This window comes from Equus caballus, chromosome 21, assembly GCF_041296265.1.
Source record: "Equus caballus isolate H_3958 breed thoroughbred chromosome 21, TB-T2T, whole genome shotgun sequence".
NCBI classification, from domain to species: Eukaryota; Metazoa; Chordata; class Mammalia; order Perissodactyla; family Equidae; genus Equus; species Equus caballus.
Window position 1 is genome coordinate 11,024,852 of NC_091704.1, and position 26,464 is coordinate 11,051,315.

The 26,464-nt window shown below is 43.7% G+C and overlaps 1 protein-coding gene across 9 annotated transcripts in view; it reads right to left on the reverse strand.

The window, feature by feature from the left end:
* The window catches only part of LOC138919877 (myosin phosphatase Rho-interacting protein-like), a 95,842-nt gene that overhangs the window by 6,028 nt on the left and 63,350 nt on the right, over positions 1 to 26,464 (reverse strand). For 4 of the 9 annotated variants that reach the window (XR_011430423.1, XM_070246482.1, XM_070246483.1 and 1 more), the window contains exons 2-4: positions 6,745 to 6,818; positions 4,758 to 4,823; positions 1,794 to 1,830 (exon numbers count right to left, since the gene is read on the reverse strand). Coding sequence is in view for 6 of the 9 variants with exons in the window: in XM_070246482.1 (XP_070102583.1) it covers positions 1,794 to 1,830; positions 4,758 to 4,823; positions 6,745 to 6,818 (177 nt within the window). In the remaining 3 variants the exon portion in view is untranslated. Of the gene's footprint in view, positions 1 to 1,793; positions 1,831 to 3,716; positions 3,855 to 4,757; positions 4,824 to 6,744; positions 6,819 to 26,464 lie in introns of those variants that run through there. The other 5 variants (XR_011430425.1, XR_011430424.1, XM_070246485.1 and 2 more) reach the window with 2 other exon arrangements.

Genomic DNA, 26,464 nt, shown 5'->3' on the forward strand with positions numbered 1-26,464 from the left:
AGACAGAAAGTAGAATGAATGGTGGTTGCCAGGGGCTGGGGGAGAGATGCTGGGGACTCAGCAGTGAATGGGGACAGAGTTCCGGTTCTGCAGATGGACACTGCACAGCAGTGTGAATGTGCTCAATGCCACAGAATTGTACACTTAAAAATGGTTAAGATGATAAATTTTGCTACATATATTTTACCAGAATTCTTTTGAAAAAACACACCTTAGACCAGCTTTTTGCCTGGCTTCCAGGAAGGAAAAGGAAAAGAACATGAAAGCAAGAGACCAGGCTGCGCAGAGCGCATCAGGGGCAGCCCCCTGTGGAGCCTCGGAGCCTTAAGCCCAGCGTGCTCCACCTGAAACTTGAGGCCCTGTTTCCCCTCTGGACTTGGTGCTTCTCCAGGAAAGCCTTCTAGTGGCCTTTGGGCTCTGACCACTAAGACCTTAGCTTTACATCAGCCCCCAAAAGCTCAAAGAGAAGTGGCAGAATTTGGCACAGTGGGCAAATTACAGGGGGAGAAACAGAAGAGGAGAGAGGCAGCAGTTTGGGTTTCTAGATTCTTCACTCCATCCACTCCTGAAGAACCAGAGGCCCAGCCAAATTCCTCAGGCTCCCACTTGTCTGTGAGGCTGCCCTGAGCCCACCTCACCTCAACTTGCATTTAGGAAATTTCCTTTTTTGGGAATTTGCCTCTTCTCCACACCCACCAGTTACAGGGTATGTGGGTGTATTGAGAAAGAAATTTCCCAAAAAAGGAAAAGTGACTTCCAAAGGTTAGTCCCATCTCAGAGCCTCCTGGAAGAGAAAGGCAACAGTCAGCCCTTGGAGCCACACTAGGCCTGAAGGCCCCAGACCTAGCAGAAGTCCCCAGGCAGAAAGGCCTCTCGAAGCAGCCCTTGCAGCAGGCACCACCCCAGGGACTGCAGTCCTGCTCCTCCTCCAGGGCCTTCTGACAACCACCTTGACCCTCGCTCAGTCCCAGCCAGGCCGGTGGGTGGTGGGGCAGCCCTGCAAAGACAACCTTCCCCACTCTGCTCTCTGGAACCCTCTGGAGGTCACTCTCCCTTCAGCTGAGGAACCACTAAGAGATGCAACATGTGACGCACCTAACCTCTCTTCCAGAAGCATCCCAGGTCCCACCTTCACCCCACAATGAACGCAGAAATTCTGCAGCAATGCATTTACAAAGTTGAGTAGTTCAATTCAACAAATACTTACTAGGTTTGTGCCACCCAAGCCCAGCCCAGACAACGCAGAGAGATACCAAGAACTATCAGAGGGCCCAACAATGAAAAGAAGTCACAAACTAGTTAGAAAGACAACATTTAAACAAATAAAATGAAAACAAATAGTAACATTGTACAAAAGTCAAGCAACAATTTGAAACAGATTATAACTAAGCGTTAAGGGAACAGCCCAGCCACAAAATCTTACAATTTATTACTGCAGTAGATCAGCTCAAGAGGGATGAGTGGGTTGGGAAGGGGGAGGGCTGGAGCTAAGCTTGTCACCAGAGGTAGGATCAGCAGTAGCTACAGACTGCTCAGAGCTGCTGCCCTCGGAGACCAAACCCAAGATGGGGCCATTATATAGGCATGGTGGTCTGAGCATGCCAAGGGACGTGAGTGGTACCTACATGCTCCCTGGGTAAAAGCACACATAAGCAGTTCTGCTAGCCCTGTGGTCACCCGGATGTGCAGGGACAGCCCAGAGAAACCCCTCCATGCCAGGAATAGGCCCACCCCCATTCCACACCAGGCACTTAGCACACCAGCCAACAGGCTAACCCTGCCCCATCACCCACCTCTCTCCCAGAAATCTGACGGTGAATCCTTCCACACCTGTTAAGAACGGGCGATAGCAAGTCAAACATATTTTAATTTTTAAAAATAAAAATAATTTAAGCCACTGACCAGATCACGCAGGGTTCTCAGCCTTGGCACTGCTGTCATTTGGGGCTGGATCTTTCTGGGTTGTGAGTAGCTGTCCTGTGCATTGCAGCATGTTTAAGAGCGTCCCTGGCCTCGACCCACTAGGTGTCAGTAGCAACCCCCTCCACCACTGTGCAGTTGTGAAAACCAAAGAGGACGCCAGACATTAGCAGGTGGCCCTGGGAGGCACAACATCCCCAGTTGAGGATCATGTTTCTACTTCTGGGCACTCAAAGAGAAATCCTCCAGCATGGCTGGAATTCAGTTCACACACAAGCCTGCCTGAAAAGTTCTCCTGCTCCGGGTCTCAGGACTCTGCTGGCCAGGCCAAGGCGGGAGTCTAGGCTTTAGGAGAGCTGACCGCGGGGTTGGAGCTCCAGGATTCTGGACTGTGCTCATCCAGGGAGCGGCCATGAAGAACAAGGCCTGATGCCGAGCACTGGCGCGGCAAAGGCCCCTCCAGCCCCTGCAAGAAGGAGCCTGCCCACAAGCACTACAGCAATGGCCATTAACACTGGCCACTGGGCAGCTGGTATCTGACTGCCTCCTTCACCTAGCCTCTCTTCAAGTGCAGCCCAGATGCTTCCTTGCAACTTTCCTCACAGGACCTTCCTAGCACAAGAGGGAAAACCCTCACATGCCTGAAACGCTGTTTTAAAGGTATTTCAATGCAACTGCCACTGTTTCTTTCACTCAAAGAAATAATGCCACTTCCTTCCCTGCAGGTTCAGGGTATCTGCACCGCCCAATTTGGGCAGATTAGTACTAACTGGCTCACCAATTCAGTCTCTTCAGCTCCAAAGTCATCTCCCAGAAAGGGGGACTCCCAAAACTCTCAATCCTAGGCATCCCCCACCAATGTGCTCTCTGCAGTCCCAGTTTTTCCTAGGACTTCTTTCTCTTCCCACGTCGCTGGCACAGTCCCACCTCTGCTCTAGCAGCACATGAAATAATACCCAACCAACACTCAGGTTGCTGGGAGACCACGGTGTACTGCAAGTGTCCCTACTCACAGCTCAGCAGCCTCCATCATTTTGGAGTGGCTCTCGGATGCAGCATGTGCCGACACAAAGGCGTCCCCAAGAGCGACCATCTTTGTGCTTGTGCAACTGAGCTGAAGGGAATAATGGATTGCGCTGGACTCCAGTTAGACCTAGAGAAAGATTTCCTAACCAGAATAATCAGTCTCCAAGGATAAGTCCAAGCAACTCTGTTTTTCGGAATGGTTCATGGCTCAGCCCAGCCTGGATGCAATCCAGTCAACTTGGGGGCCCCTTCTCTATTGTAAGTCTCTGTGGGACTTCAGAATGGGTCAGCCAGGCACAGGGAGGACAAAGGAAACCTCAAGGTTCATAGGAGCCCAGCTCCCACCCCAAGACTACTGCTCACATGACGGATGGCCAAGTGGGGAGAATACAGAGAGGCAGCGCTGGGTCTGCCTCCAGGCCTGCTTCCTCCCCGAAAGGAACTGAGGGTCCAAGCACAGCAGTTGCCTGCTCCCACCTCTAGGAATTCTAGCACCCCATAGGCACTCACTTTCAACCCAGTCATCTCAAACTACTCTAGACCACAGGTGTTTCCAGGGCAAAAACTCTCTGTGGCCCATCCATGTTGTAGAAATAGTCTCACCAGGAAGAATGAGGAAGAAAATTCTTTTTAAGAAGGAGCCAATGAGGTGATAGTCGATATAGAACTGAGTATCATACCTACTAATTCCATACCTAGATATCATACCCATTAACTCATCCCAGAAACAAAACAGAGAAAGCAACATATCACAAAGATTAGGACCCAAGTGTGGAAACAACCCAATTATGGCCTACTCACATATGAGCTTTAATAACCCCCCTAAAATCCAGGTGTCCCAATAGTCCACAAGGTCCTTGGAGAGGACAGTCATCTCTGCTCACACTTCCAGAAGTCTGCTCTCAACCCTGCAGCAAAGATATGACGTCGGGGTGGGGGGTGGGGGGGTCAACCTATTTTACACGGTGTGACTATGTTTTTTAGGACAGTCCCAATTGAAAAATGCTGCCCACGTGAATGCGCACACACACACACACTCAAACAGAACAGGAAAAGGTAATCAAATCTTCCATCTTCAACCCTTTTAAAGCTTGGAATTCAGTCATACTTCAGATTAGTTAGGAGAGACTAATCTCCTTCAGAGAAAAAGTCAGGAGATGAAATGCGGCGGGGGGGGGCGGGGAGAAAGAGCCAGAACGTTCCACCTGCTTGGTTTTCAGGTTTGCCTCTGGACCAACAGCAGTAAACACTAGTCCAGCCCAGGATGCAGGAAGCAAACCAAGTAAGCAGCAGGGCAGGAAGGAGCCCGCATGCCACAGCTTAGTGACCACAAGAACACTGACCCCATGACCAGGAGGCCTCTGAAAACCGAATGGGATGAGTGAGACCAATCACAGCAACGGAACTGAGAGGCAGTCCTGGGATTACAGTGCGTGAATGCACGTGTGCTCAACTTCCACACACACGCCCAGAGCCAGCCCCCATCTGCCCACAGGTCCACAGCCTGCTCCACTTCTCTCTGCCTAGGAGCGCTCTGCCGAGTCCACTTCCTATCAGCCTTGAACAGAAGGGCCTTCTTTCCTCACTACTTACTCTCACCCACAACCACTACACATGCCTCAAACTAAAGGTCTGAGTTCTAAGGACCATCTCTACAAGCTGCCACAAGTTCTTAAAAAATTCCAGGCTCCCAAACAGAAGCCCAAGCGAAGAGCACACAGCTGCTGTGCTCAGAGACGACGCAGATGAAGCTGAGTTGAGGGGCATGGCAAAGGCTGGGAGACGGGGAGTGGGCAGAGGAGGACACTCACCATCTCGTCCAAGGCGTAGCGCAAGAGGCCGTGCTTGTAGAGGATAAAGAACCGCCACTGCCATTTCTGCAACGGAGCATAGAGTGAGTGGTTAGGAGGGCTCTGGCTGCGATCTCTGCTTCTTGAGTCCCTGTGTCTGACAAATCTGTATTTACGGAACGCTGGTTCCATAGCTTCCATTGCTAGGGCAGACGGCATGAAAAGAGGGACCCATGGTGAAGAACGGTGATGTGCTAGCTAGGGGAGAGGCCCAAACCACCCACTGCGATTCCACACGAGTTAAGGAGATTTAACGAGACACCTGGTTTATTTTAATTTGCAAGCTCCTCGGGAGAAGAGATGGTGTGTTGGTCACCTTTTTGTATTCTTCATCGACTAACATGTGTCAGTATTTATTTGATGAATTATCTGACATGATATGGGATAACCTGAGAATGCCAGGCACTAATTCCCCACTTCTGAAACAATCTGCTATAAAAGCGTTGTTCCAATGATCCACAGGGAGTGGGAGACAGGGAAAAAGACAGCCGGGCTCCAGTACTCACTGAGGAGGAGCAAACTAACAAAAATCAAACCTGAGAAAGAGCAAGAGCAGCAGGAACAACTCCAACGTCCGGGAATGACGAACCGGCAAGGAGTACCCCCTCTACTCCCCACCCAAAGGCCAGCTGCTGGGGGCCAACAGTGGGCCGACAGCACTGACAGCAGAACAACAAGGACCTGAAGATAGACGCCTTCCTTTTGGTGGGGGAAAAACATGTCTAGAACATGAGACTGTTGGTCCCTGAATCCCAAAGATCATTATGAGGATCCATGACCTATTTTCAACATTTCATAAAGCCCAACAAAATTCGTACTTTTCTGGCAATAAGGCCACAAGAACTAAGTAAAATACCATGCTCTGCTTTGGGCCAGAATTATATCATTTATAATAATGATTTTCCCATCAGAAGCTGGAGATGGCAATTCTGTATGACCTAAATATAAAACAGGAAGGGGAACTGCTCCCTAGTTGCTGAAGTCATTGGAACACAGTCACCCCTGTGGTCCTCCCGCCTGGGTGGCAGGAACAGGATACTCAAACGGCCTTGCAAAGAGGACCTGTAGAGGGCTGGTTCTGCCCTTGGTGTCCAGGGAGAGGCCACGTGGACTCTTCTTGAGAAACATTTTCAAGACTCCTACTTGCTGTTTTAAAGTCAAAATCCATTCCAGAAGGAATTCCAAACACCCCAGATACAACGCAGGGTCTGTGGGGCACTGTGGCCCCCACCCCAGAGTGCGGCATTCAGGCTGGGGGCAGCAGAGACCAAGAGGCAGGGCAGAAGCTCTCTGGAGGAGCCAGGGATGGGAAGGAAGCAGAGATGGAGCAATTTAGAGGGTGCAGGTGGCAGCACTTGGAAGCAAGCCCGTGGAAAAGGAAAGCATGTGTTTTAACTGGAGTCAAATCCAAAGGGGCTCCCTGGCAGAGGAACAAACCACTGGTCAGGGACAATGTTGGTTTGACCATCTCACTGCTCCCAGCAGCCTGTGCACAGCAGGGACCTGTCCTGGGCTGGGGTGCCCAGGAGAGATGAGGCAAAAGCAATGCTGGCCCTTGAGGCCCTTAACCCCTCACTAGGCTCATTTGCTGAGCACCCAGCCTGAAGCACCGGATGGAAGAGGGGAGCTGCAGGAGGCAGGGCCTCGGCCCTGAAGGAACTGGGAACCTAATTAGCATAATACAAACATTTGCCAAACTGCTCTTTTGCCTTTTCCATTTAACTGTTTCTACAGTCAAGAGGACCCATGAAACAGGTGGCACCACATGAGAGCACCTCATTTTGAAGCAAACACCTATGAGCTCATGAAATGGGGGTTCCCTGCTCATCCTGCCATCCCACAACCCACTGTCCAGCTCCCTATCTCCCTCTTCCACTTGGCCAGTTTGCCCTTAGATGGGCCCTTCTCCAGTCCCTCCCACCCTGAGAATTCACTCTGACGCCCTTACCCGAGACCGATGCACTGGGTTGTCAAGGTGAGTCCCATCTGGAGCCAGGAGCAGCCAGCGTAAATGGGTTTTGCCTGGAGGAGCAAAAGGAGAGCAGATCATCAGTGGTCTTGGACCAAAGAGAGAGAGAACAGGTTCAACAGCCAAGTTAATGACAAACACTCTCTGGAAACACAAGTCACCTCTGCTTAGCACACTCCATGCATCTCATGCCCTAGCCACAGGCTGAGTCTCCAAGAGAGATGTCTGACAGCAAGAAACTTGTGGGAGGTCTGCAGCATCTGGTGTGGAGAGGAGAATGCAAAACCCAGTGGAAGTCTGAAAAACTGCAGACTAGAGGAACTCCTAGGAAACAGATGCCTCCTTCAAGCTCCTGTTCGAGCCACAAAGATCAGAAAACAACGGCATTTTCTTCAATAACCATGTGAGTGCCGATGTGTGCCAGGCGAACAACACAGTCAAAAGTCCTCATCCTAATGGCACAAAGCAGGGCCTGGGAGAAGAGAGACCCCTTCAGTGATGGCAGCCAGCGTGGGCCAAACCACTGTTGACTTCCTGGTTGTACGACCCTGGGCTGAAACCCTCTGAGCTTCAGTTCTCCCACTTGAAAGGTGGGGGCGAAAACAATTATATCTACACCTCACGAAACTTATGTGAGGACTGATGACACAATGCAAGTAAAACTCAGCACAGGAATGGAAAACAGTGCAGCCACTGTGGAAAAGTCTGGCAGTTCCTCCAAAGGTTAAGCGAAGAATTCCACTCCTTGGTATATACACCCAAGAAAACTAAAAGCAGGTGCTCAAATAAAAACGCAGACGTGAACGTTCATGGCAGTCCTATTAAACAGTCACCAAAGAGTGGAAGTCACCCCAACATCCATCATCAGAGGAAGGGATAAACAAAAGGTGGCCTAGCCACACAACGGAATCTTATGCAGCTATAAAAAGGCACAAAGTACTGACAATGCTAACACATGCATGAACCTGGACATTATGCTAAGTGAGAGCAGACCCAAAAGACCACATGGCGCATGATCCCACTTCTATGAAACATCCAGAACAGGTACATGTACAGAGACAGAAAGCAGACTGATGGGTGCACGACACGGAGGGAGTGGGAAATACGGGGTGACTGCTAACAGGTAAGGGATTTCTTTTCAGAGTAATAAAAATGTTCTGGAATTAGACAGTGGAGATGGTTGTATGACTTTGTGAATATGCTAAAAATTACTCTGTATACTTTAAAAGGGTGAATTTTACAGTCTGTGAATTATATCTCAAAAAAAATCATAGCAGAAAAACACACTGAGCAGTGTCTGGCCTATGAGTTCAATCAATGTTAGCTATGATTATATTTTTTTATATCCAAAGAGTTTCTCCTCCCCCAAGACCATGGCAGTCGGAGCTCAGCGTGAGCTAAAGATCTGGACAGCCACTCTGACTCCATCCCCCTTTTCAGCCAGAGCCAGCTGGAGAGAAAGGGCGGGGAAGGCATAACCAGGCCAATTTGTCCACTGCCCTCTGGAGGGCAGGACACAAATAAAGCCCAAACCCTCTGCCTGCTGTCGACACACACACTGATCTCCGGGTGAGCCTAAGGGCTCCTCTGGAAGTGCTTTTTATTCAATGCTCTCCAAACCAGGAGGCCCTGTCACACCTCTTCAGCTGGCAGCCTGGAATCTGTGGACTCAGAGAGGAAAGGTCATTTGCCAGAGGTCACACACCATCTGCCAAGAAGAACTCTCTTTTCTTGGCTTCTGCAGGTTCCTCAAGGCCCCCCAGGAAAGCAATGGTTTTTCCCTGTGAATGTGAACAGGGCACGTAAGTAGGGGCTTCGGGCAAGGGGCATGGAGAGGCCTGAAGAAAGTGAAAGACTGGCTTTGATGGACACAAGAGTGGGCACTGGCAGGTAACCAGGGGTTAGAGGGACACAACCCAGGAGGGCCATGGGGTATGTGGAATGAAATTCTGCCTGGGAAAGCAGAAGCAAAGAGAGTAGAGGTCTGTTTTCTCAGCAAACACCAGCAGCACCCAGCCATCCCCAGGCAGGTGAGCACGCTCGGCTTCTCTCCCGCACCACTCAGGGATTCACACACTTATCAGACCCCATCAAAGCTTGCACACAGGATGGAGCGGTCAGCACTGGGGCAGGACAACCCCCTGTGTGTATCCTGGGCCAGGTGACTTCCCCACTTTGCCCCTCAGCCTGCAGTTCCGTGACCTGTGAAACCAGGAAGTTGGACGACGAGGTCATGTCTCCTCCATTTCTGTCCAGCTTTTATTGTACATCAGCCTCCCAGTCTCTGGCTGCAGGGCTTTGAGACAGCTTCACATTATCAGCCACATCTGGGCTTTCCCCAAAAGCGGCAGTGGGAGACCCAAGGGCTAGCACAAGTTCCCTCAGAACCCAGTCTTGGTCTCACCCTGGCCCACCACTGGTGTCCTTATTCACTCAACAAACATATACTCAGCTGACTGTGTGCATAGCCCCCATGTGCTGTACAGCAGGGAGCCTGCCAGCACCCACCTCGATTGGCCATGATTTTTTTCTTTTCTTTTTTTTTTTTTTTGCTGAGGAAGATTAACCCTGAGCTAACATCTGTGCCAGGCTTCCTCCACTTTATATATGGGTCACCGCCATAGCATGGCTGACAACTGGTGTAGGTTCACACCTGGAATCGTAACCCGCAAACCCAGGCCGCTGAAGCCGGCCACACTGAACTTAACCATTATGCCACGGGGCTGGCCCCTGGCCATGACTTCTTTATACAGATCACCCCAAGGGAGACCCTTCCAGGTCGGCAGGTTGTATAGAAACGTAGGAAGGCCAGGTCAACACCGGGCATAGGGCCAGAAACACATGCTCTGGGAGGAGGAGCAGGCTGGGAAGTGGGTATGTTCTATCAAGAGCATTTTCCAAGGCAAACCCACGGTGACTGAAGGCAGACAACAGCTGCCTAGGGCCAGGGGGATGGAAGGATTGGGGAATGACAGCTAAGAGGTACAGGATTTCTTTCCAGGATGATGAAAATGTTCTAAAATCGATTGTGGTGATGGTTGCACATCTCTGGGAATATACTAAAAATCACCAAACTGTACAATTTAAATGGATCAACTGTATGATATGTGAATTTCATCTCAATAAAGCTGTTTAAAAAGTCTGTGGAAGCAGAGATAAATGAGAAACTGCTCCTACCTTCACGGGTTCACAGTCCAAAGGAAATAGAGAGTCCTTTTCCCAAACCTAAGGAAGCCAAATCTGGGGAGGTACTGGGGGGGTCACTATGTAAGTCTTCAAGTGACTCTGCCCCCACAGCCAGATTTGGGAAACTTCATTCAAAGAGACAGGGACAAGGTTCCAAAGGGCAGTGACCCAGTCCATTGGTTTGTAGGAAGAGAGCTGGAACGTGCCAGGCACAGAGGCCAGAGAGGCAGCAAGAGGCAGCAGGCGCAGGCTGACGGGGTAGAGGGTGGAGCAAAGAGTTCCTAAAAGGGCTGACTTGGTGCCCACAGCTGGATGACAAGAGCCTCCAGATGTCTACTGGGCCATTCTACCTCCTCAGGAGACAGGGAGGTACCTGCCACCCTGCACAGCCATCCAACTGAGCAAATGACCGTGAAGGAGGTGAGGACCCCCAACCCCACCACACAGGAGGGCGGCCTGAGGTGGAGAGGACTCTCTGGGCACAGGCACAGCTAAAGCAAAGGCACAGAGGCAGGAATGACTGCGTTTGAGGGGCTGGTGAGGAAGGAGCCAACCTAACCACACAAAGCCGCTCCTGCTGCTTCCCTCCTCAAGCTCCCCAGCACCTCTACTGCGAGCCCCAGGACTAGAACCCACCCCACATGCCCGAGAGCCCAGCGCCAGGACAGCCTGTGGTCCTGAGCCGGCCACCCTGTCCTCAGCCCACAGGTGTGGGAAGGGCCTCCCAGGAAGTGCTGCTGCTTCTCCCACCATTTCTGACTGTCTAAACACGCCAGCAGCAGGCCCGGCCGTGGCGCTAAGTCCAGAAGTGCCCCCCAGAGCCACTGTCCCCACAGGACCAGAGGCTCACAAGCAGTTTGTAAGGCAGCACTGCTCCCTCTCAGGCCTCACCGTCTGTCCTGGAGAGGGGCCTCTGACAGGCTTGAAGGCATTCTCTTCCTGAGAGCCCCATAATGACGGACACACAGACTCTCAACAGACAACCCAAAAGGAAGCTGGCACAGGGGAGCGTGTCTAGAAACTCTTAGTGGTATGCTAGCTTTGTTGTTTTCTGACAGGGTGGCTGGGGTTTCTGTTTTTGTTTCTGTCTTTTGAGGGAGAGACGGGGACAGGAGAAGCAGGGATCTGTTGTTGATACCGAGGAGCTGAGCAGTAAAGATCCAAAGGACAGGACTGAGTTCTGTTTCAAGCAGGCCACCCCAGAGGAAGCACACTGGTCCAGATCCCACATAAAAGTGACCACACAAGAGTGTCCTCTGAGCTACTTCCCTTCAGTTAAACTCAGCCTCCCCTCACAGACCCAATCAACTGGAGGCTGCACTCCTGGCTGGCTTCTGGGAAGAGGCTGCTGGCGGTCCGGGCATACTCCTCACCCCAAAGCCCTTTCGAAAATGGTTCCCTGAAACTTCTGCTTCCTGGAAGATGGAGTAGATGTAATTTTGTCCATTCCTCCTACTAAGTACGAATAAAACCCTGGACATAGTACATAAGACAAACCTAAGAAGACTGAAAGGTGGAGAGACAAAGGCAGATGGGCTGGGAACCTTGGAACCTGAGAAACGACATGGAGGTATGGTGTCCTGGGTTTTCTTTTTGCCTCATTGTCCCAGACTGGGGACTGCAGGAGCCAGCAACCTAAAAGTGCCAACAAGCACAGATAAAAAGAAGCCCCAATAAAAGCCTGTTCTCTCTGACTGAAGCACCAGGCAAGGGACAGCTGGGTGAGAGAGAGAACTCTCAGACAACAGCCACCCTACTCCAGACACACACCACAGAAAAGATGCAGCTCCACCCTGACCAGCAAGGGCTACACTTCCACCTTGCCAGCTCAGAGGTGCCCTAGCATCCCTGCCAGGGAAGGGTCAGGAGGCCAGATAGGGAGCTGGGACTTTCATTCCCACCCAGCAGTTCCGAGGCCCCCTCCCTTTCCCTGCTGGGGTGATGATGGAGGAGGGCACGTGGGGAGCTGAACTCCCACCTCCCCTGGCAGTACCAAGGAACCTCCCACCTCAGGTGTCAGTGCAGGCCAAGTGGAGAGTCTGGACTTCTACCTCCACCTGAAAGTAAAAGGCAGTGGTCCCCCTTCCCTGCTGGAGCAGTGTGAGAAAGAGCTGACTGAAAGAGAAGGATCAAACGCAATCCAGAGTCACCCAACATAACGTGAAAATGTCCAAGTTTCAACAGAAAAATCACCATTATACCAAGAAGCAGGAAGGCTGCAAAGTCAATGAACAAGACATTCGATGGACGCCAACATGGCGGTAACAGACGTGTCAGAACCACCTGACAAGGATTTTAAAGCAGCCATGCTAAAAGCTTCAACAAGAAATTATGAACATGCTTGAAATAAATGAAAACACAGAAAGCTTCAGTAAAGAAACAGGAGATATAAGAACCAAACAAATTATGAAACTGAAAAATACAATAACTGAAATAAAAAGCACAATGGATGGGCTCAACAGCAGAATGATGGGAGCCAAGGCAAGAATCAGTGAACTGGAAGACAAAACAATAAAAATTACGCACTCAGGGGCTGGCCCCGTGGCCGAGTGGTTAAGTTCATGTGCTCCGCTGCAGGCGGCCCAGTGTTTCGTTGGTTCGAATCCTGGGCACGGACATGACACTACTCATCAAACCACACTGAGGCAGCGTCCCACATGCCACAACTAGAAAGACCCACAACAAAGAACATACAACTATGTACTGGGGGGCTTTGGGGAGAAAAAGGAAAAAAATAAAATCTTTAAAAAAAATTACCCACTCAGACAGCTGAGAGAAAACAAACTGAAAAAAATAAATAAATATGAGAAGAACAGCATTTAGGAACTTGTGAGACTATAACTTGTGGAACTCTGTCATCAGAGTCCTGGAAGGAGAGGGGGTTAGGGCAGAAAAAGCACTTGAAAGAATGGCTGAAAACTCCCCAAATTTGTCAAGAGTGGCAACCTATAAATTCAAGAAGCTGAGTGAATTCCAAACGATAAACTCCAAAGAAATCCACACCAAGACAGAAATTTAATTAATATCAAAAACAAATATCAAAACTAAAGACAAGGATAAAATCTTGAAAGTAGTCAGAGAAAACAACAGCTTATAGATAAGAGAAAACCAAATATAATTAAAGCAGATTTCTCATTGGGAACCACAGAGGCCAGAGGGACGTGGCACAATGCTTTTCAGGTGCTGAAAGAAAAAAACTGTCAAGAATTCCACACCCAGTGAAAATACCCTTAAGGAAAGAAAGGGAGATTAAGACATTCTCAGACAAAGGAAAACTGAGAGGATCTGTTAGCAGACTTACCGTAAAAAATATGGCTAAAGGAAGTTCTCTAAACAGAAAGAAAATGATAAAAGAACGAACCTTGGATCATCATAAAGGAAGCAAGAATACAGGAGGCAAAAATACATGTCATCAGGCTTCCCTTCTCTTGAGTTTTCTAAATTATGTTTGATGACTAAAGCAAAACTTACAACAGTGTCTGGTGCATTCTAAATTATGTAGAGGAAACATTTAAGACACTTACATGGGGAATGGTAAAGGAACGTAAAAGGTACTCCCTTTCCTTGAACAGGTAAAATGACACCACTAGTAGGCTGTGATAAACTATATATATATGTATAAAACGTAATGCCTTGAGCAATCACTAAAAAATCTATACTGAAAAAATCACTACAGATAAATATAAAATTTATCATAAAAAAATCAAACCCTAAGAAAAAAAATTCAAGGAGAAAGAGAAATGAAAATCAAAGAGAACAAACAGCAAATAAAAAATAATTATAGCCTAACATATCAATAATTATATTAAATGTAAATAGTCTAAACATGCCAATTAAAAGACAGAGACTGAAACAGTAGATGAAAAAAAATGATCCAACTATACACTGTCTACAAGAAACTCATTGCAAACATAATGATACAGACAGGATAAAGTAAAAGAATGGTAAAGATACATCTTGCAAATATTAAAGGAGAGCAAAGTTGCTATGTTAGTAACAAAGTAGACTTCAAAATAAAGAAAATGACAAGAGACAGAAAGAATATTATATAATAACAAAGGCTCGATTCATCAAGAAGACAAAGCAATCCTAAATGTATAGGCACCAAATAACAGATCTGCAAAGCACTGTGAAGAAAAACTGACAGAACTAGAAAGAAAAAAAAATAAACCCACAATTACAGTTGGAGACTTCAACATTCCTCTTTCAATAGTTCATAGAATAACTAGACAGAAAATCAGCAAGGAACCAGAGCAATCAACAATACCATCAACCAACAGAATCTAATTGATAGCTGTTAGAACAGTCCACCAAACAACAGCAGGTTATACTTTTTTTTTAAGTGCCCACAGAACATAGACCACGACAGATCCTACCTTGGGCCATAAAACAAATCTCAATATAATCAAAGAACTAAAATCAATGTTCTCAGACCACGACGAAACCATACTAGATATCAGTATGAGAAAGGTAACAGGAAAATCTTCAAACATTTGGAAACTAAACAATACACTTCTAAATAATCTTTGGGTCAAAGAAGGAACCTCAAAGGAGATTTAAAAAAACACTGACATATTGGGGGCCGGCCCAGCGGCGCAGTGGTTAAGTTCACGTACTCCGCTTCAGTGGCCCAGGGTTCGAACCACAGGTTCGGATCCTGGGTGCACACCTAGCACTATTCATCAAGCCATGCTGTGGCAGCATCCCACATAAAATAGAGGAGGACTGGCACAGATGTTAGCTCAGTGACAGTCTTCCTCAAGCAAAAACAGGAGGACTGGCAACAGACGTTAGCTCAGGGCCAATCCTCCTCTCACACACAAAAATAATAAATAATGACATCAAAATTTGTGGGACACATCTAAAGCAGTCCTGAGAGGGAATGTTATTGCACTAAAACACTTACATTAGAAAAGAGGAAAAGTTTCCAATCAGTAAGCTCCCACCTCAAGAATCTAGAAAAAGAAGTACAAAATATACCCAAATCAAGAAGGAAATAAAGACAGGAGCAGAAACCAATTAAACTGAAACAGAAAAAGAGTAAAATCAATGAAACGAAGAACTGGTTCTTCGAAAAGATCAATAAAATTGATAAACTTCGTGCAAGACTGACCAAAAAAAAGAGAGAAGACACAAATTAAAATTAGGAAATACCACTATAGATCCTGTAGACATCAAAAGGACAAGGGAATATTATGAACAATTCTACAAACATTAATTTGACAACTTAGCTGAAATGGACCAATTTCTCAAAAAAAACCCAGATAATCTGAATATAACCCTATAACTATTAAGAAAATTGAATATGTCAAAAGGGGCAGAGCAAAATGGCGGGGTGAGCTGACCCGGGATTCTCTCCCCTCCAAAATACAACAAAGGATTGGAAAAACTGAATTTCAGAGAATAAACATAATGCCAGCACGTGAGAGACCTACAATACCAAGAAGGCGGAGATCATAAACCCTACTTACAGCCTTGGAGGCGCTGGAACGGTAGGAGAGAACACTGCTCCCTCACCTAGAGTCTGCGATCGCTGCTGCATGGGTCGGGAAGGAGCACGGTAGGGGCTGCGCGACCCGGGATCACCCAGGACTCCTGCTGCTGGTTCAGTGGAAACCTGCTGACGGGGGCAAAGCTTCCGTCCGTGGGGACCCCATAAACCAAGGGCCTCGGGAGACCAGAGAACAGAAGTGATCTGAACCCAGACCGGCGCGTGAGAGTAACAGCCCCTCCCTCCCGGCAAAGCAAGTGGACGCAGCCATATTGCCCCAAGGCGAGAGCTCATAACATGCCGCTCTCGACGCCCACCTAGTGGCGACAGGCTGTAACTGCAACCGAATTCTACCACCATGTGAAAAAACCGCTCCTCTACCATCCAGCAATTTATAAAAGCCCCAGACCAGAAGGAAAACAATAAAAACATAGAATTAAATCCTGAGGACTTGGAATTAGGTAAACTAAGTGATGATGAGTTCAGAGCAGCTATAATCAAAAAACTCAATGAGGTAGAGAGAAAGATAGAGAAACAAGCCGAGTTCTGAAGTTACTGCACCAAAGAGACTGAAATCATAAAGAAGAATCAAACAGAATTACTAGAGATGAAAAACACAATGGACCAGATAAAACAGAATACGAATTCCCTGAACGCCCGTGTAGACACCATACAAGAGAAAATTAACATAATTGAAGGTAGACAGACTGAATGGCTCCAGACAGAGGAAGAAAGAGAACTAAGAATTTAAAAAAATGAGGAAAATCTCCAAGAGATAACAGATTCAATGAGGAGTAAGAACATAAGGATCATAGGAATTCCTGAGAATGTGGAAAAGGAAAATGGAGCAGAAAGTGTGCTTAACGAAATTATTGAAGGGAACTTCCCAAATCTAGGGATTGACAGAGAAATGTGTGTAGAGGAAAGTTTCAGATCTCGTAGATTTGTCAATGTAAAGACACCTACTGCAAGGCACATAGTAGTAAAATTGGCAAAAAGGAAGGATAAGGAAAGAATACTCAGGGAAGTAAGAAAAAAAGAGAGGATAACCTATAAAGGAGCCCCTATCAGACTGTCAGCGGATTTCTCTACAGAAACCTTACAAGCAAGGAGAGAATGGAGTGACATATTCGAAGCTTTAAAAGATAAAAATATTCAGCCAAGATTGTCTATCAAGCAAGAATTTCCTTCAGATATGAGGGAGAAATTAAATCTTTTCCAGACAAACAAAAGCTAAGGGAATTTGTAACTAAAAGCCCTCCATTACAAGAAATCCTCAAGAAGGCTCTCATACCTGAAAGAAAAAAGGGAGAAAGGGGACACAATCCACAGACTAGGGAGACCGACGGATAGAACCAGAACAGGAAATCAAATATTCAACTATAGCATTAAGGTAAAGGTAAGGAAACTACCAAAGCAAGGACGATCTTATCACTCTAACTACAAATTCATAAGACGAGTTGGAATAAAAATGAAAATAATTATTTAGGAGGAGAAGAGCAAAGGGTCTAAATCAGTATTGGTCAAGTAAGTAAGAGACCACCAGAGAATAGACTATATTATGCACGAGATTCGAAATACAAACTTCAAGGTAGACACTAAAATAAAGTACAGAACAGAGTCACAAATCATAAATAAGGAAAAATCTAAGAAACCCAGCATAAGAAATTGCAGTATTAAATGGGTAGTCTAAAGCACACAGGAAAAGAAACGCGGGAAAACAAGATAATGAGCGATAGATTGATAGCATTAAGTCCACAGGCATCAATAATCACTCTCAATGTGAACGGATTGAACTCTCCAATAAAAAGACACAGAGTGGCAAAATGGATTAAAGAACAAGATCCAACAATTTGTTGCCTCCAGGAAACACACCTCAGCCCCAAGGACAAACACAGACTCAGGGTGAAGGGGTGGAGGACAATACTTCAAGCTAATAGCAAGGAAAAAGAGGCAGGTGTTGCAATTCTTATATCAGACCAAGTGGATTTCAAAATGAGACAGGTAAAGAGAGACACAGAGGGACAATATATAATGATCAAAGGGACACTTCATCAAGAAGAAATAACGCTTATAAATAGCTATGCGCCCAACACAGGAGCACCAAGATTCATAAAGCAACTATTAACAGACCTAAAGGAAGATGTTAAAAACAACACAATAATAGTAGGGGACCTCAACACCCCACTCACATCAATTGACAGATCATCCAGACAGAAAATCAACAAGGAAACAGTGGAGCTAAATGAAAAACTAAAACAATTGGACTCAATAGACATATATAGATCACTTCACCCTGAAAGAGCTGAATACACATTCTTCTCAAGTGCACATGGAACATTCTCAAGGATAGAACATATGTTGGGAAACAAGGCAAGCCTCTACAAATTTAAAAAAATTGAAATAATAACAAGCATCTTCTCCGATCATAGCGCTATAAGGCTAGAAATTAATTACAAGAAAAAAGCTGAGAAAGGCACAAAGATGTGGAGACTAAACAACACACTACTGATCAAGCAATGGATCATTGAAGAAATTAAAGAAGAAATAAAAAATACCTGGAAACAAATGAAAATGATAGCATGCCATACCAACTCATATGGGATACAGCAAAAGCTGTATTAAGAGGAAAATTCATCGCAATACAGGCACATCTTAACTAACAAGAAAAATCCCAAATAAGTAACCTTAAAGTACATCTAACTGAACTAGAGAAAAGAGAACAAATGAAGCCCAAAGTCAGCAGAAGGAGAGAAATAATAAAAATCAGAGCAGAAATAAATACTATTGAAACAAAAAAGGCAGTACAAAGGATCGATGAAACAAAGAGCTGGTTTTTTGAGAAGATAAATAAAATTGACAAACCACTAGCCAGACTTACAAAGAAAAAAAGGGAGAAAGCTCAAATAAACAAAATCAGAAATGAAACAGGAGAAATAACAGACTCTACAGAAATACAACGGATTATAAGAGAATACTACAAAAACTATATGCCAACAGAATGGATAACCTAAAGGAAATGGATAAATTCTTGGACTCCTACAATCTCCCAAAGCTCACTCAAGAAGAGGCAGACAATTTGAACAGACCAATCACAAGGAAACAGATTGAAACAGCAATCAAAAACATCCCAAAGAATAAAACCCCAGGACCAGATGGCTTTCCTGGGGAATTCTACCAAACTTTCAGAGAGAATTTAATACCTATCCTTTTCAAGCTATTCCAAAAAATTAGGGAGGATGGAACACTTCCTAACACATTCTATGAGGCCAAAATCACGCTGATACCAAAACCTGACAAGGACACCACAAAAAAAGAGAACTACAGGCCAATATCACTCATGAATACAGATGCAAAAATTCTAAACAAAATTTTGGCAACCAGAATTCAGCAATTCATCAAAAGGATCATACATCATGATCAGGTGGGATTCATACCAGGGACACAGGGATGGTTCAACATCCGCAAATCAATCAACGTGATACACCACATCTACAAACTGAGGAATAAAAACCACATGATCATCTCAATAGATGCAGAGAAGGCATTTGACAAGATCCAACAGCCATTTATGATAAAAACTCTGAACAAAAGGGGCATAGAAGGAAACTACCTCAACATAATAAAGGCCATATACGACAAACCCATAGCCAACATCATACTCAATGGGCAAAAACTGAACGCCATCCCCCTGAAAACAGGAATGAGACAAGGATGCCCTCTATCACCACTCTTATTTAACATAGTACTGGAGGTCCTGGCCACAGCAATCAGGCAAGAAAAAGGAATAAAAGGAATCCAAATAGGGAGGGAAGAAGTGAAACTCTCACTGTTTGCAGACGACATGATCTTATATATAGAAAACCCCAAAGAATCCATTGGAAAACTGTTAGAAGTAATCAACAACTACAGCAAAGTTGCAGGGTATAAAATCAATTTGCATAAACCAGTAGCATTTCTATACTCCAGTAATGAACCAACAGAACAAGAACTCAAGAACACAATACCATTCACAATCGCAACAAAAAGAATAAAATACCTTGGGGTAAATTTAACTAAGGAAGTGAAGGACCTATATAATGAAAATTACAAGGCCTTTCTGAGAGAATTGGATGACAACATAAGGAGATGGAAAGACATTCCATGTGCATGGATTGGAAGAATAAACATAGTTAAAATGTCTGTTCTACCTAAAGCAATCTACAGATTCAACGCCATCCCAATCAGAATCCCAAGGACATTCTTTACAGAATTAGAACAAAGAATCCTAAAATTCATATGGGGCAACAAAAGACCCCAAATTTCTAAAGCAATCCTGAGAAAAAAGAACAAAACGGGAGGCATCACAATCCCTGACTTCAAAACATACTACAAAGCTACAGTCATCAAAACAGCATGGTACTGGTACAAAAACAGGTGCACAGATCAATGGAACAGAATGGAAAGCCCAGAAATAAAACCACACATCTATGGACAACTAATCTTTGACAAAGGAGCTGAGGGCCTACAATGGAGAAAAGAAAGTCTTTTCAACAAATGGTGCTGGGAAAACTGGAAAGCCACATGTAAATGAATGAAAATTGACCATTCGTTTTCACCATTCACCAAAATAAACTCAAAATGGATCAAAGACCTAAAGCTCAGACCTGAAACCATAAGGCTTCTGGAAGAAAACGTAGGCAGTACACTCTTTGACATCAGTATTAAAAGGATCTTTTCGGACACCATGCCTTCTCAGAGAAGGGAAACAATAGAAAGAATAAACAAATGGGACTTCATCAGACTAAAGAGCTTCTGCAAGGCAAATGAAAACAGGATTGAAACAAAAAAACAACCCACTAACCGGGAAAAAATATTTGCAAGTCATATATCTGACAAAGGCTTAATATCCATAATACATAAAGAACTCTCACAACTCAACAACAAAACATCAAACAACCCAATCAAAAAATGGGCTGGAGACATGAACAGACATTTCTCCAAAGAAGATATACGGATGGCCAATAGGCACATGAAAAGATGCTCATCATCGCTGATCATCAGGGAAATGCAAATCAAAACTACACTAACATATCACCTTACACCCATTAGAATGGCAAAAACAGCTAAAACTAATAGTAACAAATGTTGGAGAGGTTGTGGAGAAAAAGGAACCCTCACACACTGCTGGTGGGAATGCAAACTGGTACAGCCACTATGGAAAACAGTATGGAGATTCCTCAAAAAATTAAAAATAGAACTACCATACGATCCAGCCATCCCACTACTGGGTATTTATACAAAGAGCTTGAAGTCAGCAATCCCAAATGTCCTATGCACCCCAATGTTCACTGCAGCATTATTTACAATAGCCAAGACACGGAAGCAACCTAAGTGCCCAGCAACAGACGAATGGGTAAAGAAGATGTGGTACATCTATACAATGGAATACTACTCAGCTGTAAAAGAGAACAAAATCATTCCATTTGCAATAACATGGATGGACCTGGAGGGAATTATGTTAAGTGAAATAAGCCAGCGAGAGAAGGATAATCTGTGTATGACCCCACTCATATGAGGAATTTAAAATTATGGACTAAGAACAGTTTAGTGGATTCCAGGGGAAAGGTGGGGTGGGGGGTGGGCACAAGGGGTGAAGTGGTGCACCTACAACACGACTGACAAACATTAATGTACAACTGAAATTTCACAAGATTGTAACCTATCATTAACTCAATTAAAAAAAGTGTTAAATGTATATCTTTTTTTACTTACCAAATACTTAAGGGAAAAAAAGACCACCCACTATAGGACAACTTACTCTGAAGTAGACATTCTCACATATGGACAGTGGTAATAAAAGGATTTAGAAAACAACTTGGCAATAAGCCTTTGATCTCTTGAGTAATTCTGCCTCTTTTTAGCTATACAAAGAAAATAATTCTTAGTAAATAACTTTACTCACAAAAGATACTGATCTATGAGTTATTTACAACAGCGAAAACACTGTAAATAATTAAAATGTATAATAATGGCTAAATAAACAGGTATGCATAAAAGTCATACAACATCATACCATCCGTTAAAAATAATTCAAAAAAGTTCAATTATAATATGGAAAACAGTTCACACTACAATGCTAACCAAAAATAGCAAGCTATAAGTTGTAGATAAAATATGATCACAACTATGTTTAAAAACACATGAGGCCAGCCCAGTGGCATAGTGGTTAAGTTCACGTCCTCCACTTTAGCGGCCCAGGTTTCATGGGTTCAGATCCCAGGCTCAGACCTACACACCACTTATCAGGCCATGCTGTGGCGGTGTTCCACATACAAAATAGAGGAAGACTGGCACAGACGTTAGCTCAGCAACAATCTTCCTCAAGCAAAAAGAAGAAGATAAGCAACAGATGTTAACTCAGGGCCAATCTTCCTCAACAAAAAAAAATACGATAGGGGGCCAGCCTGGTGGCATAGTGTGGTTAAGTTCGCAGCAGCCTGGGGTTGACAGGTTCAGATCCTGAGCACAGACCTAGCACCACTGTCAAACCACGCTGTGGCGGCATCTCACATAAAATAGACGAGGATTGACACAGATGTTAGCTCAGCAACAATCTTCCTCCAAGCAAAAAGGAAGATTGGCAACAGATGTTAGCTAGGGCCAATCTTGCTCACACACACCAAAAAAAAAAGGGAAATAAATAAAATAAAATTATTACAGTAAAATACTCTCAGAAATATTAACAGTAGGTGTTATCTAGATGATAATATTATAGGTGATTTTTTTCTATCTTTTCATAGTATAAATTTATCGCTTTTATGCTGGAAAAGTTTTGTTTTTTAATTCATGTAATTTTCTTTTATAGTTCATAAATGAAGATTGGTGATGTATGAGTGAAACTAAACTTAAAAGTTGAAAACTTAATTTTCCTAAGATTTTGCAAGGTAATCCACTCCCATTCAAGAAATTACTCATATGTGCATGTGTTTTTAGTTTTAAAATTATAATATCTATTTACAATGCATTATAAAATACACAGCTCATTTATTTGTTAGTATCCATAACTTCACTTATAAATCAAACAGTATTTGATACTTAGCTTTTCACTAATCCAACAGATTCTTTTCATACCTCTTTTATTTACAAGTTTACTCCTTGCTTTAGTGTTAGAAATCTTATCTCCTTATTCAAGTAAAATTATAAGAAATCCTATCAAAATCTTCCAAGTATTAATTACGTAAGCATATAAAATAAAGTCTAATTGTCTATAAACTTTTGATGCCTTGATTTTAGTCGCAAATGTGATACAGGCCCATACAGGTTTCCACTATGCTGCTGAATACTTACCACTGCTTCCGGTTGTTAGGGTAAATGGTGGAATTTTTCTCAGTGGGTCCACGTCTTGGGTTTCCTTACAAAACCTCACCAAATTTTAACATGTGCATTTTATGCACACTGACCTGATTTAAACCTCATGAGAACTTTATTACAGGAAACTGAGGCTCAGAAAGGCACTTATTTGCTGAATGCAATAAGGGAGTTAAATAATTTGCACTTACAGCTACTAAGTGGAAATTAGGAATTCTATCTCCAACCAAAGCCTACGCTATACTGCATCCCTTCGGGGAACTCCAGGCACAGTGACAAATATAATTTAATGAATAGAAAAAGTAGTTACCCTAAAAGACAATCCTCAAAAAACTCAAAAAACTCAAAATCTAAAGTACAGTTTCTACTGAATGTGTATCGCTTTTGCACCATTGTAAAGTCAAAAAATCGTTAAGTTGAACCATCATTAAGTTGGGAACCATCTGTACTTAAAAGGACTATGGACAAACTAAGACGTCCATTAAAGTGCTTTCAGTTACTAGAGCATACTTTTCCAAAGTTTTTCATCTTTGTTCATTGCTATCTTTGTTATTGTTTTATATACGCTCATTGATTTAATTTACATTTTTAATAAGACACTTTATGGACACATGAAATTACCTGAGTCTCTGGCTTTACCACTGTGCTTACCACACTATCTTCACTTGGACACAGCAGCAACTAAAGATAAGTCACTAACAATAAGAAAAGCAAATCATTTTAAAATCAATTCCTAAAACTTCCAACTAAAACTGGAACTGATCCTCACAAAGACCAAGACTTGACAGGCATTACAAAAGCATTTCAAACAAAGGAGAGTACCAAAACTAAAGCCACAGACAGCTATGGCATTTTCACATAGGACCATTTAAAAAAAAAAAAACAAACACCAACCAGTCAGCTACAGCCCATAAGGAGCTTATAAGTCCTCACTCCTATGCTCACAACAAGAAAAAAGATAAAAGAAACTGTAAATCAATAACATCTTAGAAGACTGAGGTCACAGGGCAAATCACCACCGAAAACACTGGAGACAGGCAGATACAGAGAATCACAGCTTATCTGGAGTGGGAACACTTCAACAGTAATTGACAAACTGTAGGAGACCAAGTATGGATTAGCCTGAGAGTTAAAATATCTTGGGGTCCCAGATTTAATGGGGGCCCCACACTTTCCTGGGTTTTATGTCCAGGAACCCTAGAAGGTTTTCAGGTTTTCACAATGAAGATCTGAGGAAAATCCTCTTCTGCTTTGAGCAGGAGAAGGGGAAAGTAACCATACTGAAATATGCCCAGAACATTCTCTTCTTAACAAAGTCACACCCTGAAGATAAACTACTTTAGCAGAGCATCATCTACCTGGAGGAAGAGCAAGTAGGCAACCTCAGCCTCCACCAGCCTTCTTGTCTCACCGAAGCTGGGGGAGGGAGGGAGGGCTAAAAGACACTTTTGAAGGTCACAGTCCAGGGACTCAGGACCACTAGAAAAAAATGAGATTTAATCATAAGATTACAGAACACTTTCCCTCCCCAACTGCTTATCACCCCATCAACAGGGATCCACCATAACAACAGTGAATTACAAGTGAGAATGCAGCAAGATAACAGACTCTGTTTAAGAAGGCGTTTTTACTTAGGGAAATCCAGAGAAAACAGGAAGAAAAAAAATAAAACAAGGAAATTAGAAGAACATGAAGCCTCTGTCACCTACGGGTACAGCAAATATTAAACACAACCCAGTTCCTAGCGAGATTAACATAAAAGCTCACACCAAAAGCCTGATTACCTCAGTTCCTATCACCAGAAATATCATATCTGGCTTTCAAAAAAAATTGCAAGTCATGCTAAAAGGCAAGAAAAAACACAATCTTAAGAGACAAAGACTGCATGAGAACCAGACTCAGATAAGACACAGGTTTTTGGAATTATAAGACAGGGGAATTAAAAATAACTGTGACTAGTATGATAAGGTCTCCAATAAAAAAAAGCAGGTAACGTGCAAGAATAGATGGGTAATATAAGCAGAGAGATGGAAACTCTATTAAATAAAACAAAAGGAAATGCTATAAATCTAAAACACTGTAAAAGAAATAAAGATGCTTTTGATGGGCTCATCAATAGACTGGACACAGGCAAGGAAAGAATCAATGAGCTCGAAGAGGAAAGAATCAGTCAGGTTGATGATACATCAACAGAAATTTTCCAAACTGAAATGCAAAAGAGAAAAGAGAGAAAAAAAAAGGAAACAGAAAAACTAGTAACTATAGGACAATTACAAAGTTGTAACATACACATAATGGAATAAGAAAGAGAGAGAAAAGAGCAGAAGAAATGTTTGAAATAATGGTGGGTGGAAAATCTTCCAGAATTAATGATAGATACCACGGATGCAGGAAGCACAGAGAATATCAAGCAAGATAAATACCAAATATCTACACCGAGCTATATCATATGCAAACAGGCAAAAAACCAAAGACAGAGAAAAATTTTAAGAAGGCAGAAGAAAGACACCTTATCTACAGAGAAACAAGGATAAGCATTCCATCTGACATGTGGTCAGAAACCATGCAAGGAGGAGGAGCGCGGAATAAAATATTTAAAGTGTTTAAAGGAAAAAAAAAAACCACCAAGCAAGAACAATGTATCCAGCAAAATGATCCTTTGAAAGCGAAAGAAAAATAAAGGCTTTCTCAAACAAAGGAAAACTCAAAGAATCTGTTGCCAGAAGACTTGCCTTGCAAGAAATGTTAAAAGAAGTTTTTCAAAGAGAAAGAAAATTATATAGGTCAGAAACACAGATCTGATAAAGAAAGGAAGAGTATTAGAGAAGGAATAAATGAAGGGAAAATAACATATTTTATGTTTCTTATTCTTAACTTACCTAATAGCAAAAATGTATCGGGTGAGTGTCATCCCCTCACAGATAAGAGGAAGAATTGGGAACGCTCTATTATCAGGTACCTACACTATTTGTGAATGGTATGGTTTTATTTGAAAGTGGACTCAGACTAGTTATAAATGTATACTGCAAACTGTAAGACAACCAATAAAAATTGTTTTAAAGAAGTATCACTTATAAGTTAAAAGAGGAAAGAAAATGAAATCATATAAAATGTTTAAAACCAAAGGCAAAACGGGGAAGATAAAAAGAAAACAAAGAACCAGTGCAATGAATAAACAACAGCTACAAACATGGCAGATATTAATCCAACTATATAAAAATTCACTTTAAATGTAAATGATCTAAATACATCAACTAAGAGTCAGAGTGTGTCAGACTTTCAGTGTGGATACAATCAGGTGTCAGAATGAATTAAAAAACAAGACTCAATTATATGTTGTCTACAAGAAACCCACTTGAAACATAACAATATTGGGGCTGGCCCGGTGGCACAGCAGTTAAGTTCGCACGTTCCGTTTTGGCGGCCCAGGGATTGCCAGTTTGGATCCCGGGTGCAGACAGGGCACCGCTTGGCAAGCCATGCTGTGGTAGGTGTCCCACATATAAAGTAGAGGAAGATGGGCATGGATGTTAGCTCAGGGCCAGTCTTCCTCAGCAAAAAGAGGAGGATTGGCAGCAGTTACCTCAGAGCTAATCTTCCTCAATAAATAAATAAATAAATAAATAAATAAAAATAAACATAACCATAGTGATTTTAAGCAAAGGGATGATG